A 17,020-nucleotide genomic window follows, 5' to 3' on the forward strand; every position below is an offset into this window, starting at 1 on the left:
GAGTAATTCATGCCTCAGATAGGAACAAAGGGGTGAGTGGGTGTGAAACTGTAAGAAACATGTCAGGAGTTGTGTAGTAGGAATGTCAAGGACCTGTTCCTTTTTTTTAACAGTCATCAGTAATATTAAGTCTGAATTACTGATAGAATTTTCACATAGAATATGATTCATAAAATCTCCTCCTCAGTCCCTTCGATAAACAAACCACAGAGAGGACAGAAAACTATATATAGGGAAGAAAGCAATTGATGTGCTGTGTTCGAAACCTAATCATCTTTGAGGTTGTGTAAGGAAGCAGAGCAACTGTTACCTGCCCAGAGTTTATTAAACGTATTCTCCTTAGCACTCTTACACCAAAGAAATTTGCCGACATTAATCATTAAAATATTGCCTGAGTGAATGAGAGTGTGTGTGCCCTGCGATGGGTTGGCACTCCGTCCAGGGTGAATCCTGCCTTGATGCCCGATGACGCCTGAGATAGGCACAGGCTCCCCGTGACCCGAGGTAGTTCGGATAAGCGGTAGAAGATGAATGAATGAATGAATGAATGAATGAATAATCATTAAAAAATAATAATCTAGCCACAGGGGTTGCAAGCCAGTGACCTCTGAGCTGGTCCCAACCACGGATAAATAGAGAAGGTTGCGTCATGAAGAGCATCCTGTGTAAAACACGCCAAACTTTAAAATGCCAATCGACAGGTGGAATTCCATATCGGATTGTTTAAGGCCCGGGTTAACAACAACTGCCACCAGCACTGTTGACCTACAGGGTGCCGGCGGACATCGGGCTACTGTTGTTCGAGGATGGAGGCAATGGAGAAGGGTTTGTAGGCAGAGAGAGCAGAGGAAAGGCAGGAGTATAGGTCTGAGAATAGGGACTGTAAACATTGGTACAATGACAAGGAAAAGTGGAGAGATGGCAAACATGCTGGAGAAAAGGAAAGTCTGTCAAATCGGTCCTTCTAGGTTCCTTTCCTTAACACCTAGAAGGACAGATGGTGGTGGACTTTGAGTTGCATATAAGAGTGAATAGGATTACGCAGGTAGACTACATTCTACGTTCATATTTGACGACGCAATCTGAGAGAGATTAGAGTGGTGGTTGGAGAGAGTGTAGCCAGACAGCATTGGATGGGAAAAATAAAAAAGAAGACAAATTGGTGGAAGTTGATGTTGTTTGGAATTCAGACAGAAGCTGAGACGAGATTCGGGTGGTCAGGAAGAGCTTCCAGATGACTGGGAAACTACAGCAGAAGTGATCAGGGAGGCAGGTAGGAGGGTGCTAGGGGTGCGACGGGGTGTGTGGAAATGAGGCGAGTGCAGGTGGGTTGGAATGGGTGGAGAAAAGTGTCAGGAGTGTTGGTTATATTGGTAGAAGGATGTTGGAGATGGAGCTGCTAGGTAAGAGATTGAGAGGAAGACCAAAAGGACATATGTGGATTTGAAGGTAACTGGTGTAGAAAAGTAGAAGAAGAATCGTTAAAGAATGATTACAACATAATAATTTTTATCCAGATATAGATCATTTTTAAGGTGTGAAACTGTCCAAGAAGCATATATATTATATAATAATATAACAGATACATACAGTCATTCTGTCACAAGCATCTTGTTTCTCTCTCTCTCAAAGATTCAATTCAATTCAATTCAAGTTTATTTGTATAGCGCTTTTTACAATGGACATTGTCTCAAAGCAGCTTTACAGAACATAAACAGAGAACAGAAGATAAACATAAGGAGTAGTATAAAGAATTAATATAAAAATTCTAAATATATATAGTTCACAGTATGTATGTATGTATGTATGTATGTATGTATGTATGTATATGTATGTATGTATGTATGTATGTATGTATGTATATGTATGTATGTATGTGTGTGTGTATGTATGTATGTATGTATGTATGTATATGTATGCGTGTTTGTGTATGTATGTATGTATGTATGTATATGTATTTATCCCCAATGAGCAAGTCTGAGGTGACTCAGGCAGCAGTGACAAGGAAAAACTCCCTTAGATGGTAAAGGAAGAAACCTTGAGAGGAACCAGACTCAAAGGGGAACCCTTTCATTTGGGTGACACTGGAGGGTGTGATTATAAATATACAGTCAGACAAATGCTGTATTGGTGTAAGGATCACATGGAGTTCAGATCTCCTCTTAGTATCACAGAGTCCAACTGGACCTGGTAGATCTGTAGATGTCTCAGGATTCTCACAGAGTCGGCCTCATCTCAGCGGAGGTCCGAGACCTTCATCGCACAGAAGACGATCGGAGCTGGTACAATGTCTGGGTGTCTCGGCATGGGTAGAAAAAGAGAAGAGCAGTGCAGAGGGATTAACATATCTGCTGTTCATAAAAATGTGCAAGTCTAGTGTAATAGTGCACAATATTATGGGATGTATTATGTGTACGCCTGACTAAAGAGATGAGTTTTTAATCTACATTTAAACTGGGAAAGTGTGTCTGAGCCCCGAACACTATCAGGAAGACTATTCTAAAGTTTGGGAGCTAAATAAGAAAACGCTCTACCACCTTTAGTAGACTTAGATATTCTGGGAACTACCAGAAGTCCTGAGTTTTGAGACAAAAGCAATGTGTGACATAAACTCGTCTCTCTTCAGACTACTTCCATTGAATGTGAAATAAACATCTCTACTTTCCCATTTCTTAGTTCAATCTGTTTAGAAGTGTATTTCCTCAAATCAAATAAGAACATGTGTAAAATATATCAGTTTACATTAGCTGGCTTTAGCGACAGTAGTCATAAATAACAGAAAATATGCTTATTATCCATGGCTAAATCTCATTACATGTCTAACCGTAATGTTCTCATGGTTTTACTGTGGTCTTTATGATAACTATATTTATTGTAGGTTTAACTGCCACAAATTTACTGTGGTTACTCTTATGATAACTCTGCTGTGGTCGACTCTTCGTTATCTTATCTTTGTGGTTTTACTGTAATACTTATTTCAGCTGTAATGATAGTAATAGTGAAACTATGACAGACACACCATCATTATCAAAGTAGAACCACTGCTTTTTTGTTCACACCAGACTTGGTGACTGAAAACCTGTTCTCAGATCTTATGACTGGTTGGGTTTTGGGTTAGTGTTCAGGTTCACTGAGATAGTACCGAGGCACCAACACTCGACAAAGTGCTCAAAGTCCAGTGTTAATTCGAAACTATCCAGTTATGTAGAAATGTGTGTTTTTTTCCACAGGTTGGAGTGGTGGCCATTTGCTGACAACACAATGGAGTCTTCTTCTTCTTCTTCTTCTTCTTCTTTTTCTTCTATTTTAAGGTGGTTGTCAAACTTCTTTTCTTGAGATCAGGCAAGGAGGTCTGGGATGCAGTCAGTGCTCCAGTTCATCCCAAAGATCTCTTTTGGACAAAGTGCTTAAAGTCCAGTGTTAACTCCAAGATATGGTTTACATTTGCGGCATTTAACAGAAATTGAGAGCAACTTACATTTATCTAATTTATACAGACGAGCAACTGAGGGTTAAGAGCCTTGCACAGAGGCCCAGTTCTTTCAGCTTGGTGGCCCTGGGATTTGAACTTACCACCTTCTGATCAGTAGTCCAACAATTTAACCACGTCCTGGTGACATTGAGAAGGTCACAGATCTCACTGGCTGAAATACACGCTGTCCAAAAGTCTTCATACACACATTCACGTTTGGCAGTAGTGTGACACACACATATGATTTGTTTTCTGTTCAAGTCTATTGCTAACCTTGTGACAGCTTCCTGGTTCAGCCATGAGAATGATTTCCTTTGTCAAAAGCATTCTGAGAGTTGGTGGAAAAAAGATTTTGATGCATTTGGTATAAAAACAAAGCATTAAAGTGTGATGTTTGGCTTAGAACCAATACAGCCCAGAAAAATGTCATAATCTTTATTAAGTGAGACACTAATCAAACACAGGCAGGGAAAGAGCCAAATAATTCCTGAAGAAACAATAAGCTAAGCTGGACAAAGGCAAGGCTAAGAAAATGAATGAACATAAATGAACATAAATGCAACCTACTCATGATGTGCACATAAGAACAACATTCAGTGACTCAGTTGAAACAGGTAGAACCTACCAAGGGGAACACGATACAGGTGTGAATTAAAAACAAAGGTGAGGTTGTCCTCTGGTGGTCAGAAACGGTATAGTTTTGTTCATTAACCAGCTCAGAATTTGATTTAATTTGAATTTCTGTGCTAGATCAGATTATTGATTAGTTATTTATTTTATACAGAAGGAAGCATGAAGTGTGCTAACATTTCTTGGTAAACCGGTGCAGTGACATTTGTTTTCAAAAAACACCAGCAGATGACATTGCACCCCAAATCATCACAGACTGTGGAAACTTAACACTGAACTTCAAGCAACTTTGGCTATGAGCTACTCCACCCTTCCTCCAGACTCTAGGACCTTGGTTTCTAAATAAAATACAAAACTTGCTCTCATCTGAAAAGAGTCCAACAGTCCAATCAATCAATCAATCAATCAATCAATCAATCAATCAATCAAATTTTATTTATAGAGCACCTTACAACAGCCAAAAGGAGCACAAGGTGCTTTCCAGTGAAACAACAATAAAAAATAAAATCAATAAGAACACAATGAACATAAAATAGCAGTTGAAACAGGGTCTACATGTTAAAAGCTTGTATGAATAAATGAATTTTCAACTGCGATTTAAAAACACTCAGGACAGTGATGGATCATAAGTGTGCTGGAAGTGCGGTCCACAGCTTTGGTCCCTTGATGGCAAATGACCGGCCTCCAAACTTCTCATATTTGTATTTGGGAGTGACCAGAGAGGTATGACCAGAGGAGCGGAGAGATCTGGCTGGTTGGTAGACCTTTATTAATTCTGTGAGGTAGGCCGGGGCCAGACCATTGATGGCCTTAAACACAAAGAGAAGGACCTTATACTCCACCCTAAACCGCACCGGAACCGCGCCAGTGAAGCGAGTGGAGTCCAATTCTTCTTCTCCTGAGCCCAGCTAAGACGCCTCTGATGTTGTCTGTGGTTCAGGAGAGGCTTAATAAGAGGAATACAACGACTGTAGCCAAACTCCTTGAAACGTCTGTGTGTGAATGGGTTTTGCTTGACAAACCTCTAAAGGCTGCGGTTCTCTTACTTGGTTGTGCATCTTTTTCTTCCACACTTTTTCCTTCCACTCAACTTTCTGTTAACATGCTCGGATACAGCACTCTGTGAACAGTCAGCTTCTTTGGCAATGAATGTTTGTGGCTTTCCCCCCTTGTTTTGAGTTGATTAGTTGATTGACATGTCACCATAATCTAAAGTTTTGAATTGGTGGGTTTTTGTTAAATGTGAGAGAAAATCATCACAATTAAAAGAACCAAAGACTACTTCAGTCTGTGTGTAATGAATTTATATAATAGTTTCACTAGTTTCACTATTTGAGTTGAATTACTGGAATAAATGAACTTTTCCACGACATTCTAATTTATTGAGATGCACCTGTGTGTGTGTGTGTGTGTGTGTGTGTGTGTGTGCGTATATGACCATACTCATGTGCATCACTGCACTACACTCAACACTACCTCCTACATATTTGATATATTTATTTCTTGTTTATATTGTTTCCACTTGTGTCTTATTTTCATTTCCTTATTTCTTTTCCTCAGTCAGCTCAGGCTTGCTCATTGCTCATACAAACACATTTAAATATATAGATAGACCTTGCACAAAACTGGTACATAGAATCGGATAAGAAAGCAGAGTCTGAGCACAAGGTAAAAGACAGAGCAAGAAATAAAACAAAACCAGGAGCCAGGACACAAAGGGAGGAATCTATGACAGACTCAAGTCAGAGATTTAAAGATCAGATGTTGTTGGCATTTTTTCTTTTAATATAAGCCTTTTGTAAATTTTGTCCAATATTTCTTATATTTATAAATACAACATTCACACAAAATGTTGCGTGACATTGTGTGTACACAAAGTGTACACGCTGAGGGAGATGGTTTGGTTCCCAGACATCATGATCAGTTGTTTGAACTCAAACAAACGTCACATCATGTTCATCCCTCAGTGTTTCAGGAAGAAATCTACTTACCTACACATTAATCTCCTCGTCCACTTATTGCTACCGAACACTCGGAATTTCACCGTGAACGACACCAGAAGAGCTGATATACATCTTATCTTTACACACCTCCAATATTTAAACAACCCAGTTATTGTAGTGTTGAAAATATTCCCAGCATTAACAGATAGGGATATTGGACAATGTTTGTTTTTACACACAGTCATCTCCTCGCTTCAGTCTCAGAGGTCATGATGTTCAGAGTATTTAAGAGGAGAGACTGGACCAGACCTGCTCATAACACCATCCTAGGTAAGATGTCTACAGCATCTGTAATAGTCCTGCTACAGCCTTGACATCTATCCTTTCCTTTTCCTACATTTATTAGACGACACAAGCTTTTAGTTTCTCATCCAAAGGCAAATTTTAGCCAGCGTTTTCATGTGATAGTTCTGTAAAAACTCATTTAAAAAATAATTCTATTAATGGTAAAATTATGATCTGTATAAAATAGCAAAATAAATGACCATAAACTTTAGGGAAAGTTTTGAAAATTTATTGTAGTAATCAAGAAAAGATGTGGATTGATTTAGAAGAATAATGATTTATGAGCTTATGTATGGGGAAGATGGCAGAAATGAGCTGGATTTGTTGTTTTTCATTCATCAGTTTTACTCCAGATCCTGAGAGAGAGAGAGAGAGAGAGAGAGAGAGAGAGAGAGAGAGAGAGAGATGCTCATCATGCTGGGTCACAGACGTATCGGTTACATGATCTTGCTCCTATATGCTGTTTCTTTCTGGGCTGAAACTGCAATGTGTGGCTCCAGCTTCCTCAGTCCAGCCCAGAAACCACAGGTGAGTGTGTGTGTGTGTGTGTGTGTGTGTGTGTGTGTGTGTGTGTGAGTGAGTGTGCGCAGTGTGTGTGTGACTGTGTGTGAGAGAGAGAGTGTCTGTGTGTGTATGTGTGTGAGTGTGTGGATGTGTGCAGTGTTTGTGAGAGTGTCTGTGTGTGTATGGATGTGTGCAGTGTGCAGTGTGTGTGTGTGTGTGTGTGTGTGTGTGTGTGGGTGTGTATGAGCACCTGCAGACTTCTTTCTCTGTTCTATTCAGAGCTGATGAGCAGTGATTCAGTATATTTGTGTGTTTTAGGGTCGTGGAGACAGAAAGCCCCCTCGAGTGGGCCGGAGGACTGCAGCTGAACTCGAGCCTACTCTTCATTCTGAGGATAAAATCATGGTATGGAAACATTGTCAGTCAATACAATACACACTGTGAACAGTCAACACAATACACACTGTGAACAGTCAACACAATACACACTCACTGTGAACAGTCAACACAATACACACTCACTGTGAACAGTCAACACAATACACACTCACTGTGAACAGTCAACACAATACACACTCACTGTGAACAGTCAACACAATACACACTGTGAACAGTCAACACAATACAATACACACTGTGAACAGTCAACACAATACACACTCACTGTGAACAGTCAACACAATACACACTCACTGTGAACAGTCAACACAATACACACTCACTGTGAAGTCAACACAATACACACTCACTGTGAACAGTCAACACAATACACACTCACTGTGAACAGTCAACACAATACACACTCACTGTGAACAGTCAACACAATACACACTCACTGTGAACAGTCAACACAATACAATACACACTGTGAACAGTCAACACAATACACACTCACTGTGAACAGTCAACACAATACACACTCACTGTGAACAGTCAACACAATACAATACACACTGTGAACAGTCAACACAATACACACTCACTGTGAACAGTCAACACAATACACACTCACTGTGAACAGTCAACACAATACACACTCACTGTGAACAGTCAACACAATACAATACACACTATGAACAGTCAACACAATACAATACACACTATGAACAGTCAACACAATACACACTCACTGTGAACAGTCAATACAATACACACTCACTGTGAACAGTCAACACAATACACACTCACTGTGAACAGTCAACACAATACACACTCACTGTGAACAGTCAACACAATACACACTCACTGTGAACAGTCAACACAATACACACTGTGAACAGTCAACACAATACACACTCACTGTGAACAGTCAACACAATACAATACACACTGTGAACAGTCAACACAATACACACTCACTGTGAACAGTCAATACAATACACACTCACTGTGAACAGTCAATACAATACACACTCACTGTGAACAGTCAACACAATACACACTCACTGTGAACAGTCAACACAATACACACTCACTGTGAACAGTCAACACAATACGCACTCACTGTGAACAGTCAACACAATACACACACACTGTGAACAGTCAACACAATACACACTCACTGTGAACAGTCAACACAATACACACTCACATCCACAACACTGAGATAAAGGAGCGTGAGAATGTGCTGCGAGTTAGTGACCGTCTACGGTGACACTTCTATAAGACGAAGAGATCAGTGCCATGTGAACTAGATGGTAATAATGATACACAGAACATTTGAGTATTTTATAAGGTTCATCTGCTCATCTCCTGGGATTTTTACATTCTATAGTTGCTATAGTTTACACAGAACAGTGTTAGGGATAGTAAACACATCCAGTGAAGGGAAGTGAAAGGCCGATATGATCAGAATAAACATTGCTTTCTGACATGTAAATTTTCAAAGCTTTTGAACTTTGTATACTACTCCATGCTGAAAACCACCTGTAAATAATGGAGATTGTGATGCTTTGATTTATGGACAATATAATAAATACATATTACCTTTTGTTTAGTTTGAAATTTGATAGCTTGCATCGTTGTTGTCGTGTAGTTGCACCTTCTACGGTACATACAGTACCTACAGCTGAGTACACACATGTGCCCATATGGTTTTAGAACAGATTTAAGGAAACACGTGTGCATCTCAATACAGATACTGATACAAGGCTAATATTTCTTTTTTAAGAAAAGCCAAATAGGCTCACGGGACCTCTGGCTGGTTCTAGATCATGGACTGTGAGCCTGACAAATAAGTCACACTGGAATAGGCTAAGGGTCAGATATGAATCCTGTGGGACAAACAATGTGTGAAATATTTACAGCATTCATTCATTTATTTATCTTTAATAGTCATATGAACAGAGTCACGTACGATTAAAGTAAATGTTTATTTATATTTTGTGAAAAATGACTAAATAAAATTCAGTTTGTTAGAACAGATCGCAGGCAGGTACAAACAAAAATAAGCAAAATCATGACTCACACATGACTCTCTCTAGCTGAGACCACAATGCTGACATTTAAACTGAAATCTCAGCACGGTTTATAAACGCTTCTTACGCCTCTGTAGGTGAGCGCACCGTTCCAGCTGGCCGTGTCTCTCAGTGACACACAATATGAGGATTACGGTCCTGTGCTACAGAGGATGTTACTGGATGTCCTGGGTGGTGATCCACCAACTTCAGGTGGGTTCTGATACCTCAAACACACACACTGAAGAATTAATACTGACACAGTAAAGTCACAGGCTTGTGTTCATTCACCATTTATTTCAGACGGAGCAAACTAACGCCTTCTGAACGGAAAGCGTCCTGATTCGAAACACTTCGAAATGAACGTAATTAAAACAACAGATAAAATGAAATAAAAAGGAAACAGAAATGAACACAATTAAATTGACAATAATGCGGTCTTGTCAGTGTGTATTTTTTTTTAATTAAACATTTTCTGTCCTGCCGCGTTTCTCATCCATCTGGTGTCGTGAATCGTTCGTTTTAAGCTCTGTTAGGTAGGGTTGCCAGGTTCTACACATCATATCCACATACTGCAGATACTTTTTTTTTTTTATTTCCCACAGAAAGCACAGACAAAATAATAAATGTAAGATGTGAAGCTAAATTCAAGAAAAATAAAAAAAATCCAGCCAGATCCAGTTCCTCTAAATCCGTGGAGGTCGATCTGTAGAATGTGAGTAACTCAAGAATAAGTCACCTATGATAAGTGAAATTGAATCTATAATCTTTAATTAATAAAACTGTATTGTGCGAGTAGAACATTCACAACCTTTAAGGATTTATACAGGGTTTACAGGCCGTAGATGTGTGTGGTGTTCTGACGGATCGTTTTGAGCACGGTGGAGAAGTGCTCTCTCTTCAGCACACTGATTTCCTGCAGGGTGTGTATTCCCATCCCTGGGTGAGAAAACCTACACACGGATGTAGACACCTGCAGAGGGACAAATCAGAGCAGGAACGTTGGTGTTGCTCGGTTACAGGGAAATAATCAACTAATAATCAAAATAATGTGATGAAGTGTAGGTACTGTTACATCACCCTGGAGTAGAACAGCATGTCAAGTGTATACCATCATACAAGTCCCTGTGAAGGAGTCGTTACTATAGCAACGAACTAAAAAACTATGGTAATATCGAATTAATTAAAGGTGAGATGCATGATGTTTGAGAAATTCTTCAGAAAACTGAGTCAGGCTGATTAACAAAACAAACGTGTAGCCAATGAGCAGAAAGGGGCGTGTCTTGTCAGTATGCGGTGGAGAGAGTGTTCAGTGCGCATGTGTGACATTAGCATAAAGGGGCGTGTCTTGTCAGTATGCGGTGGAGAGAGTGTTCAGTGCGCATGTGTGACATTAGCATAAAGGGGCGTGTCTTGTCAGTATGCGGTGGAGAGAGTGTTCAGTGCGCATGTGTGACATGAGCATAAAGGGGCGTGTCTTGTCAATATGCGGCGGAGAGAGTGTTCAGTGCGCATGTGTGACATTAGCTGAAAGCGACTGAAACACTGACATGGCGGATACCTGCCGTTACCTCTGCCTCAGGTTCTAGGTGTTGAACGTCGTCTTCCGTGTGAAACGGAGCTAAACCTTTCACACTACAACACACAGTACTACAAACACACATTTGTATTACCATATTATTACTCATCGTGTTCATTTATTGATAAAAATATCCCCTCGGTCAGCTGCCCCAGCAGGTTCCGCCATAATAATTGCCTGGGTTACGCATGTATGTGTGGGGCGGAGCTATAAATACAGGGGTGACACCCATTTGGGTTAGGGGCGTGTTTGTTTTAGTGATTTCAAATGTCAACACTGGCTTTCAAACATCGTGCACCGCACCTTTAACTTTTATGTGTATGCCAAGAAAGGCAAAAATGATATAAAAAGCAGTTTTCTTACTCAAAACAAAACTAGATTATGGTCTAAAGTAACGTATATATACAGTAACTTGGATCGATCCATCAGTGGTACAATTTACGTGATCTGAGGCTGCTTGATACCTGTTTGGGTCGGAAGTAGGGTGCGTCGGTTTCCAGCAGGATTCGGTCCAACGGGATTTTCCTTACAGCGTCTCGGGCCTCTACAGCGCTAGAGTTTGTCACCAGGGCCGTGAAACCCACACACAGGTTTGAGAACTCGCTCAGGAACGGCTCGATTACGGAGTACTTGTTGGTGAAGCAGTGTCTTTAACACACAAACATACGAAACATAAGTCGGTTGCCTCCGATTCCTCCATGCACAGTGTTTGTTTTTGTTTTTTTACCGGTGTATCTTGTAGTCTCGTGGAACACACTTCCTCATAATATCCAGCAAATCATCATCAGCGTTCCGGCAGTGAATAACCAGCGGCTTCCCCAAAGACACAGCCAGTCGCAGCTGCCTCTCGAACACCTACGCGGGTAGAATCAAAGCTCATTACAGAAGGCAGCAGAGGAAAAAGAAGAGAACTGTGTATTTTATATTACAGTAAGTGTTTCATAGATGTTTCAGAACGTTAAACGTAACTATAAATAATCTTCATGCCTCTCTACCTCTTTCTGTTTGCTGGGGCTGGTTGAATTCTTATGCGAGTAATCCAAACCGATTTCTCCAAACGCAACAGTCTTGGGATGACGCATGGCTCCCATGATGCTTTGCTCATGAGTGGAATTGTACTCCTTGGCGAAGTGAGGGTGGCATCCGAAGGCACCCCATACGTACTCCTCTCCTAGTAGCCATTCCCAGATGGCTTCCTTTTTTGTGATTCTCGGGTTGCAGAAGTCGGTTATGCAGCCATGAAATTCCGCAGGGAAACTGCTGTTATATTTCTCCCGGAAGCTTCGGAAGCTTCCACGGAAACCCAACTTCCCGTACAGCATATCCAGGTGACAGTGAGTGTCAATGAAGCCCAATGAGTTGGAGTCTGACAGCCAGAGAGGCTCTGCTTCTGCAGACCTGCTGCGGTCAATGAGGTCATCAGTAGGGGATGATGTTGATCCACAGGGCAAGTGTGCATATGGAGACCGGTGTCTAAACAGTGGAGAGAACTCACACAGCTCGTTTGGAGACAGGACACAAGAGTGTGAAGGTGAAGGACTCTGTCCGATTGGCTGCTTAGGACTGAGGTCCCGTCCCAAACCTACGACTGGGTTATTGGGTAGATGCATGCTATTATTGGCAGAAGAGTTGCCCTCTCTCCATGTGCTCCAAGGGAAAGTGTTGGGCTGGTGGGGCAGATCAATCCATGGCACACCAAATGAGGTTTGTGGGGTCAGCGTTACTTCTGGAGGTGGGACATATTCAACAGGAGGTGGAGCTTCAGCATCGCCAGCTTCTCCATACTTCTCGCACATCATCACTCGCTCCACACGTTCGTCCTTGACAGAATCCTCAACATTTGACCAATCAGGAAAGTCGCTACCTTTCAAGACCACATTCTGTGGATGGAAATAAACCAATCATCAGCAGGTGGACCTGATTGGACTGTAAACTCCCTGAACTCATAGATACTGTTTTTAATCATTTAGTGTTTATTGCCATCACAGCAGTAGCTAAATTCTATGTACAGCATATCGCAGTGAACCTCAGTAAAACAAATCATGATGATAGATTTTAACATGTGGTTCTGAGCCTCTCCTGCTTACCTTGGGGTGAGTTACCACTGCGTTCTCCTCTTCCTCAGTGTCTACATTGTCCTCTGTGTTCCTTTCCGTCTCAGGTTTAACAGCAATGGTTTCTATAGAAGCTGTCTGGGATTGCAGCCTCTTGGTACGGGCCTCAGTGTGGGGCAACTTCCTCTGTCTGCTACCAAGCGCGGCACTCAGGGCTCTGAGGTAGATGGCCCTTGATCCTTCCTCTGGAGTTCTGCCTTTTCTCTTCTCATCAGAAGTGGACAATGGAGACTGTCATGCACGCGCACACACACACACACACACACACACACACACACACACACACACACACCCAAACAGATCTGATTTCTGATCTCCAAATATAAGGGGCAATGTGTTGGATATAGACTTAAAAATATCATGTCAACACTTTGTAACAGTGTCAAGAGTGAGTCAAATTAACTACAAGTTTTAGACACTAGCAAGGCTGCTGAGTAATTATACTGTATAGTGAGTGAGATGTTTTGTAGCTCGTGATCATTCTCAGTCCCCGCCACAGGCTCCTGGAGCCACTGCGTTGGAACTGTGAGTCCAGTGCAGGACATGCAGATATATTACAACACGAAGCGGTAACATCAACTCCACTTCATCCATCCTGTCATGGGTTATTTTACTTAGTTCACTCGTCATAGGGCATTTTCTTTAGCTTTCCTTTATAACTTTTGAAATTGTTCAATTGTTCAAACAATCTACAATTGTTTACTATTTCAGTTAAAGTATTTAAAATGTATTCTCAAAGCTTCTCGAACAAGCGGCAAAAACATCTGTAGTACATTAAACCACAAACCCAGTGTCACGGCCAGACTCGTGACTCGGATATAAACCGATTACCTTTGTGTTCTCGAACAGTCTGCGGGGTCTGCTGGACAGACGGTGTGTTTTCTGAGAGCCCCGTGTCTGCGATGGTGTGACACATTTCTCTCGAGGTGTGCTGAGTTTAATGTTTGCCATTTCTGCCAGTTCCACTGAGCTGGTGGACATGTCCAGGCTGGGAGAGGAGTCTTTACACGATTCATCCGATGGATCATCACCCCAGCAAGTGGGCCGAGCCAAACCGACTTCGTTCTTCTGGAATTTCGTAGGTGAGACGAATGCCGTGAGAACTTCACTTTTGTCCTTCAGCCAGTTGAACTTCACTTTTGTCCTTTCATTGGTCATGGTGCTGGACTGGGAAGGACAGAGATAGAACGAAAACATCCCTAATCCATTGCTTTTATTATTTGAATCACTGTATGAGAAGATCCTAATAAAACCTTGGCTAAACTATAACACATTGCAATGTGTTCTTTAAGCTATTTATACTCCTACAGATCAACCTTTAACTTAAGATGAATATAATTTTTAAACAAAGCTCCTTTTCTTCAGTTTGTGCGGATTTCACAGCTATAATCTAATGAAAATGTATTTTACAGCACGGCAATAACAACTACTATAATAACAAGCAGCTGTTTCACACAAATGCTTTTAATTCTAAAGTGTATGTTTTATTATTTAAACATAAGATTTGGTTGCTTAAGGGCACTGCTGTATGATTTATGTTTGCTAGACAAAAACGAAAAGAGCCCAAAGTATTTGCACTCCCCAATGACTGAACTCATTGTTACAGCCACTGCTAACAAGTGCATAAAATCACACACACAGCCATTCAATCCCTACAAACAGAGCCAGTAAAATGAGTTGCACTGATGAGCTTAGTGACTTTTAGTGACTGACTGTCATAGTATTGTCAACTTTGCCACAAGTCAATTGGCAGGATTTCTGCGCTGGGCAACAATAAATGTTAAAGTGAAATGGAAGCATCTAGGAGCAACAAACTGCCTTTGAAAGCATCATCAGCACAAGAACTATGGATCAGGAGCTTCATGGGTCTCCACGGCTGTGCAAATGTGCACAAGCTCACAAAGATCAGTGTGGGTGACGATGAGGGTCAAATGGAGTGGAGATAAGTGGAGCAAAAACACTGCCATTGAAGTCTGGAGCAGTTCTCTGGTAGGATGAATCACTATCTGGAATTCTGATGGACGGAACTGGAAGGCAACATGCCAACAGTAAATTGTAGTAGAGGAGGATTAATGTTCTGGGCTGTTTTCAGGGTTTGAAAAACTCCATATTAATGCCCATGGATTTGGACTGGGATGCCCAACAAAATGCTACTTGGTTTGGTTTGACATTTTACTCACAAAAACATATTGTGTAATTAAATAGACACAAACAAACAAAATAAATTCAAAATATATATTTGAAATATATATGAAATGAAATATTAGCTGCAAAGTATCTAAACTTAACCCCTTATATATATATATACACACACGTGTATATATATATATATATATATACACACACACGTGTATATATATATATATATATATACACACACACGTGTATATATATATATATATATATATATATATATATATATATATATATATACACATATATATATATATATATATATACATATACACATATACACATATATATATATATATATATATATATATATATATATATATATATATATATATATATATATATACGTATATATATATATATATATACGTATATATATATATATATACGTATATATATATATATATATATATATATATATATATATATATATATATATATATACGTATATATATATATATATACGTATATATATATATATACGTATATATATATACACACACATACATATATACATATATATATATATATATATATATATATATATATATATATATATATATGTATGTGTGTATATATATAATATATATATAAATTTAATTTAATATAATATATTGGAAGATGAGTAACAGTATATTTACCTCGTAACCGTAAACATTGTATATATAAAACTATATAGTTGTAAGACATACCTTGAAACTTTTAGATTGTAAAGTTGTCACTCACTCAAGAGCCAAATGCAAAAAAAGAGTCGATTCGGAACCAGAACACTGACTCACAACCAGCCCTTAAACACCAAGTCATTTCCAGAGAGGATACAAGAGTGCAACGACAGCTCAATATTTGATCTTATATAAATAAATCTTTTATAAATCTTTTATAAATAAATCTTTTATTTTATCAACGATAAATCTTTTATAAATAAATCTTTTATTTTATCAACGATAAGATGAATCGGTTATTGTGGAATCGACTCTTTTGATTCAGAATCGGAATCAACATTTTGGAATTTGCAATCAAACGACTGTTACTTAACTAGAAATTAAAAATAAAAATTTACGACTCAAGGAGGTCAAGAAAAAAAGTGAAATTAAGGCGATTATTCGCAGATATATATAATTTTTTTTTTAAACATGCATAAATTACGCTAGCTAACTCGCTCATTGGTCATCGCCACTTGGCGCTCGTGTTCCTCACGTGCCATACTCAGAGTGTTTTTAAAGATGCTTAAATCTTTAAAACGCAATAAATTAAAGGTTTATTAATAGTATTTACAATTGTCGTTCAGGATTGACCTGTTAGCTCAAGAAGCCTTACCTGTGCTCAGAGACTTATAAATTAGTTCTCGTGACCTCGTGACCTTTAGAGTTCAGTTTGATTGAACACAGTAGAGCGGAGAATAACAAACACAAACGGCTTAGTTGTTTTTAAGTTATAAAAACAACACGTGAATTCTTGTACGTAAGAATATGTTATTGTTGTTGTTTTAATACAAGAGCAGCTTTATTTTATTTAGCATTTATTGAAGCAGTCTCCATCCGGGTCATATATCGAGTTCACGACAACCGAGAACTCGGAAATTTCCGACTTCCCACGTTAGAGCGTTCGTGCTGATACAGCTGACTGAAACTTGGAATAATCAAAAATGATGACCATTAACGCGCTAAAGTGGAATTAAATGTATGTATGTATTTATTTATTTATTTATTTATTTTGTTGTTGGATGTAATAATTTACGTTACGTTACGTTTGTTAAAAACACCTACTGCAGAAATCCGAATTAA

The 17,020-nt window shown here is 39.5% G+C and overlaps 2 protein-coding genes across 4 annotated transcripts; one reads left to right on the plus strand and one right to left on the minus strand.

The window, feature by feature from the left end:
* The first annotated feature begins 6,736 nt into the window (after positions 1-6,736).
* LOC132844219 (ghrelin-like) lies at positions 6,737-9,789 on the plus strand. The gene is made up of 4 exons (XM_060867438.1): positions 6,737-6,918; positions 7,213-7,299; positions 9,449-9,563; positions 9,654-9,789. The coding sequence occupies exons 1-4, from the start codon at positions 6,796-6,798 to the stop codon at positions 9,665-9,667; spliced, it is 339 nt and encodes a 112-aa protein (XP_060723421.1). The 5' UTR covers positions 6,737-6,795; the 3' UTR covers positions 9,668-9,789.
* On the minus strand, positions 9,472-16,972 carry tatdn2 (TatD DNase domain containing 2). Of its 3 annotated transcripts, none has more exons than XM_060867434.1 (7): positions 16,554-16,972; positions 13,875-14,210; positions 13,017-13,274; positions 11,925-12,809; positions 11,657-11,784; positions 11,394-11,577; positions 9,472-10,323 (listed from the first exon to the last, which is right to left on the minus strand). In XM_060867434.1, the coding sequence occupies exons 2-7, from the start codon at positions 14,199-14,201 to the stop codon at positions 10,183-10,185; spliced, it is 1,923 nt and encodes a 640-aa protein (XP_060723417.1). In that variant the 5' UTR covers positions 14,202-14,210; positions 16,554-16,972; the 3' UTR covers positions 9,472-10,182. The 3 variants fall into 3 exon arrangements, with proteins under 3 accessions (XP_060723417.1, XP_060723420.1, XP_060723418.1); XM_060867437.1 differs by lacking the exon at positions 16,554-16,972 and adding an exon at positions 16,512-16,516; XM_060867435.1 differs by lacking the exon at positions 16,554-16,972 and adding an exon at positions 15,929-16,046.
* Between the last annotated feature and the right edge of the window lie 48 nt (positions 16,973-17,020).

Source organism: Tachysurus vachellii, chromosome 4, assembly GCF_030014155.1.
Source record: "Tachysurus vachellii isolate PV-2020 chromosome 4, HZAU_Pvac_v1, whole genome shotgun sequence".
In the NCBI taxonomy this organism is placed as follows: domain Eukaryota; kingdom Metazoa; phylum Chordata; class Actinopteri; order Siluriformes; family Bagridae; genus Tachysurus; species Tachysurus vachellii.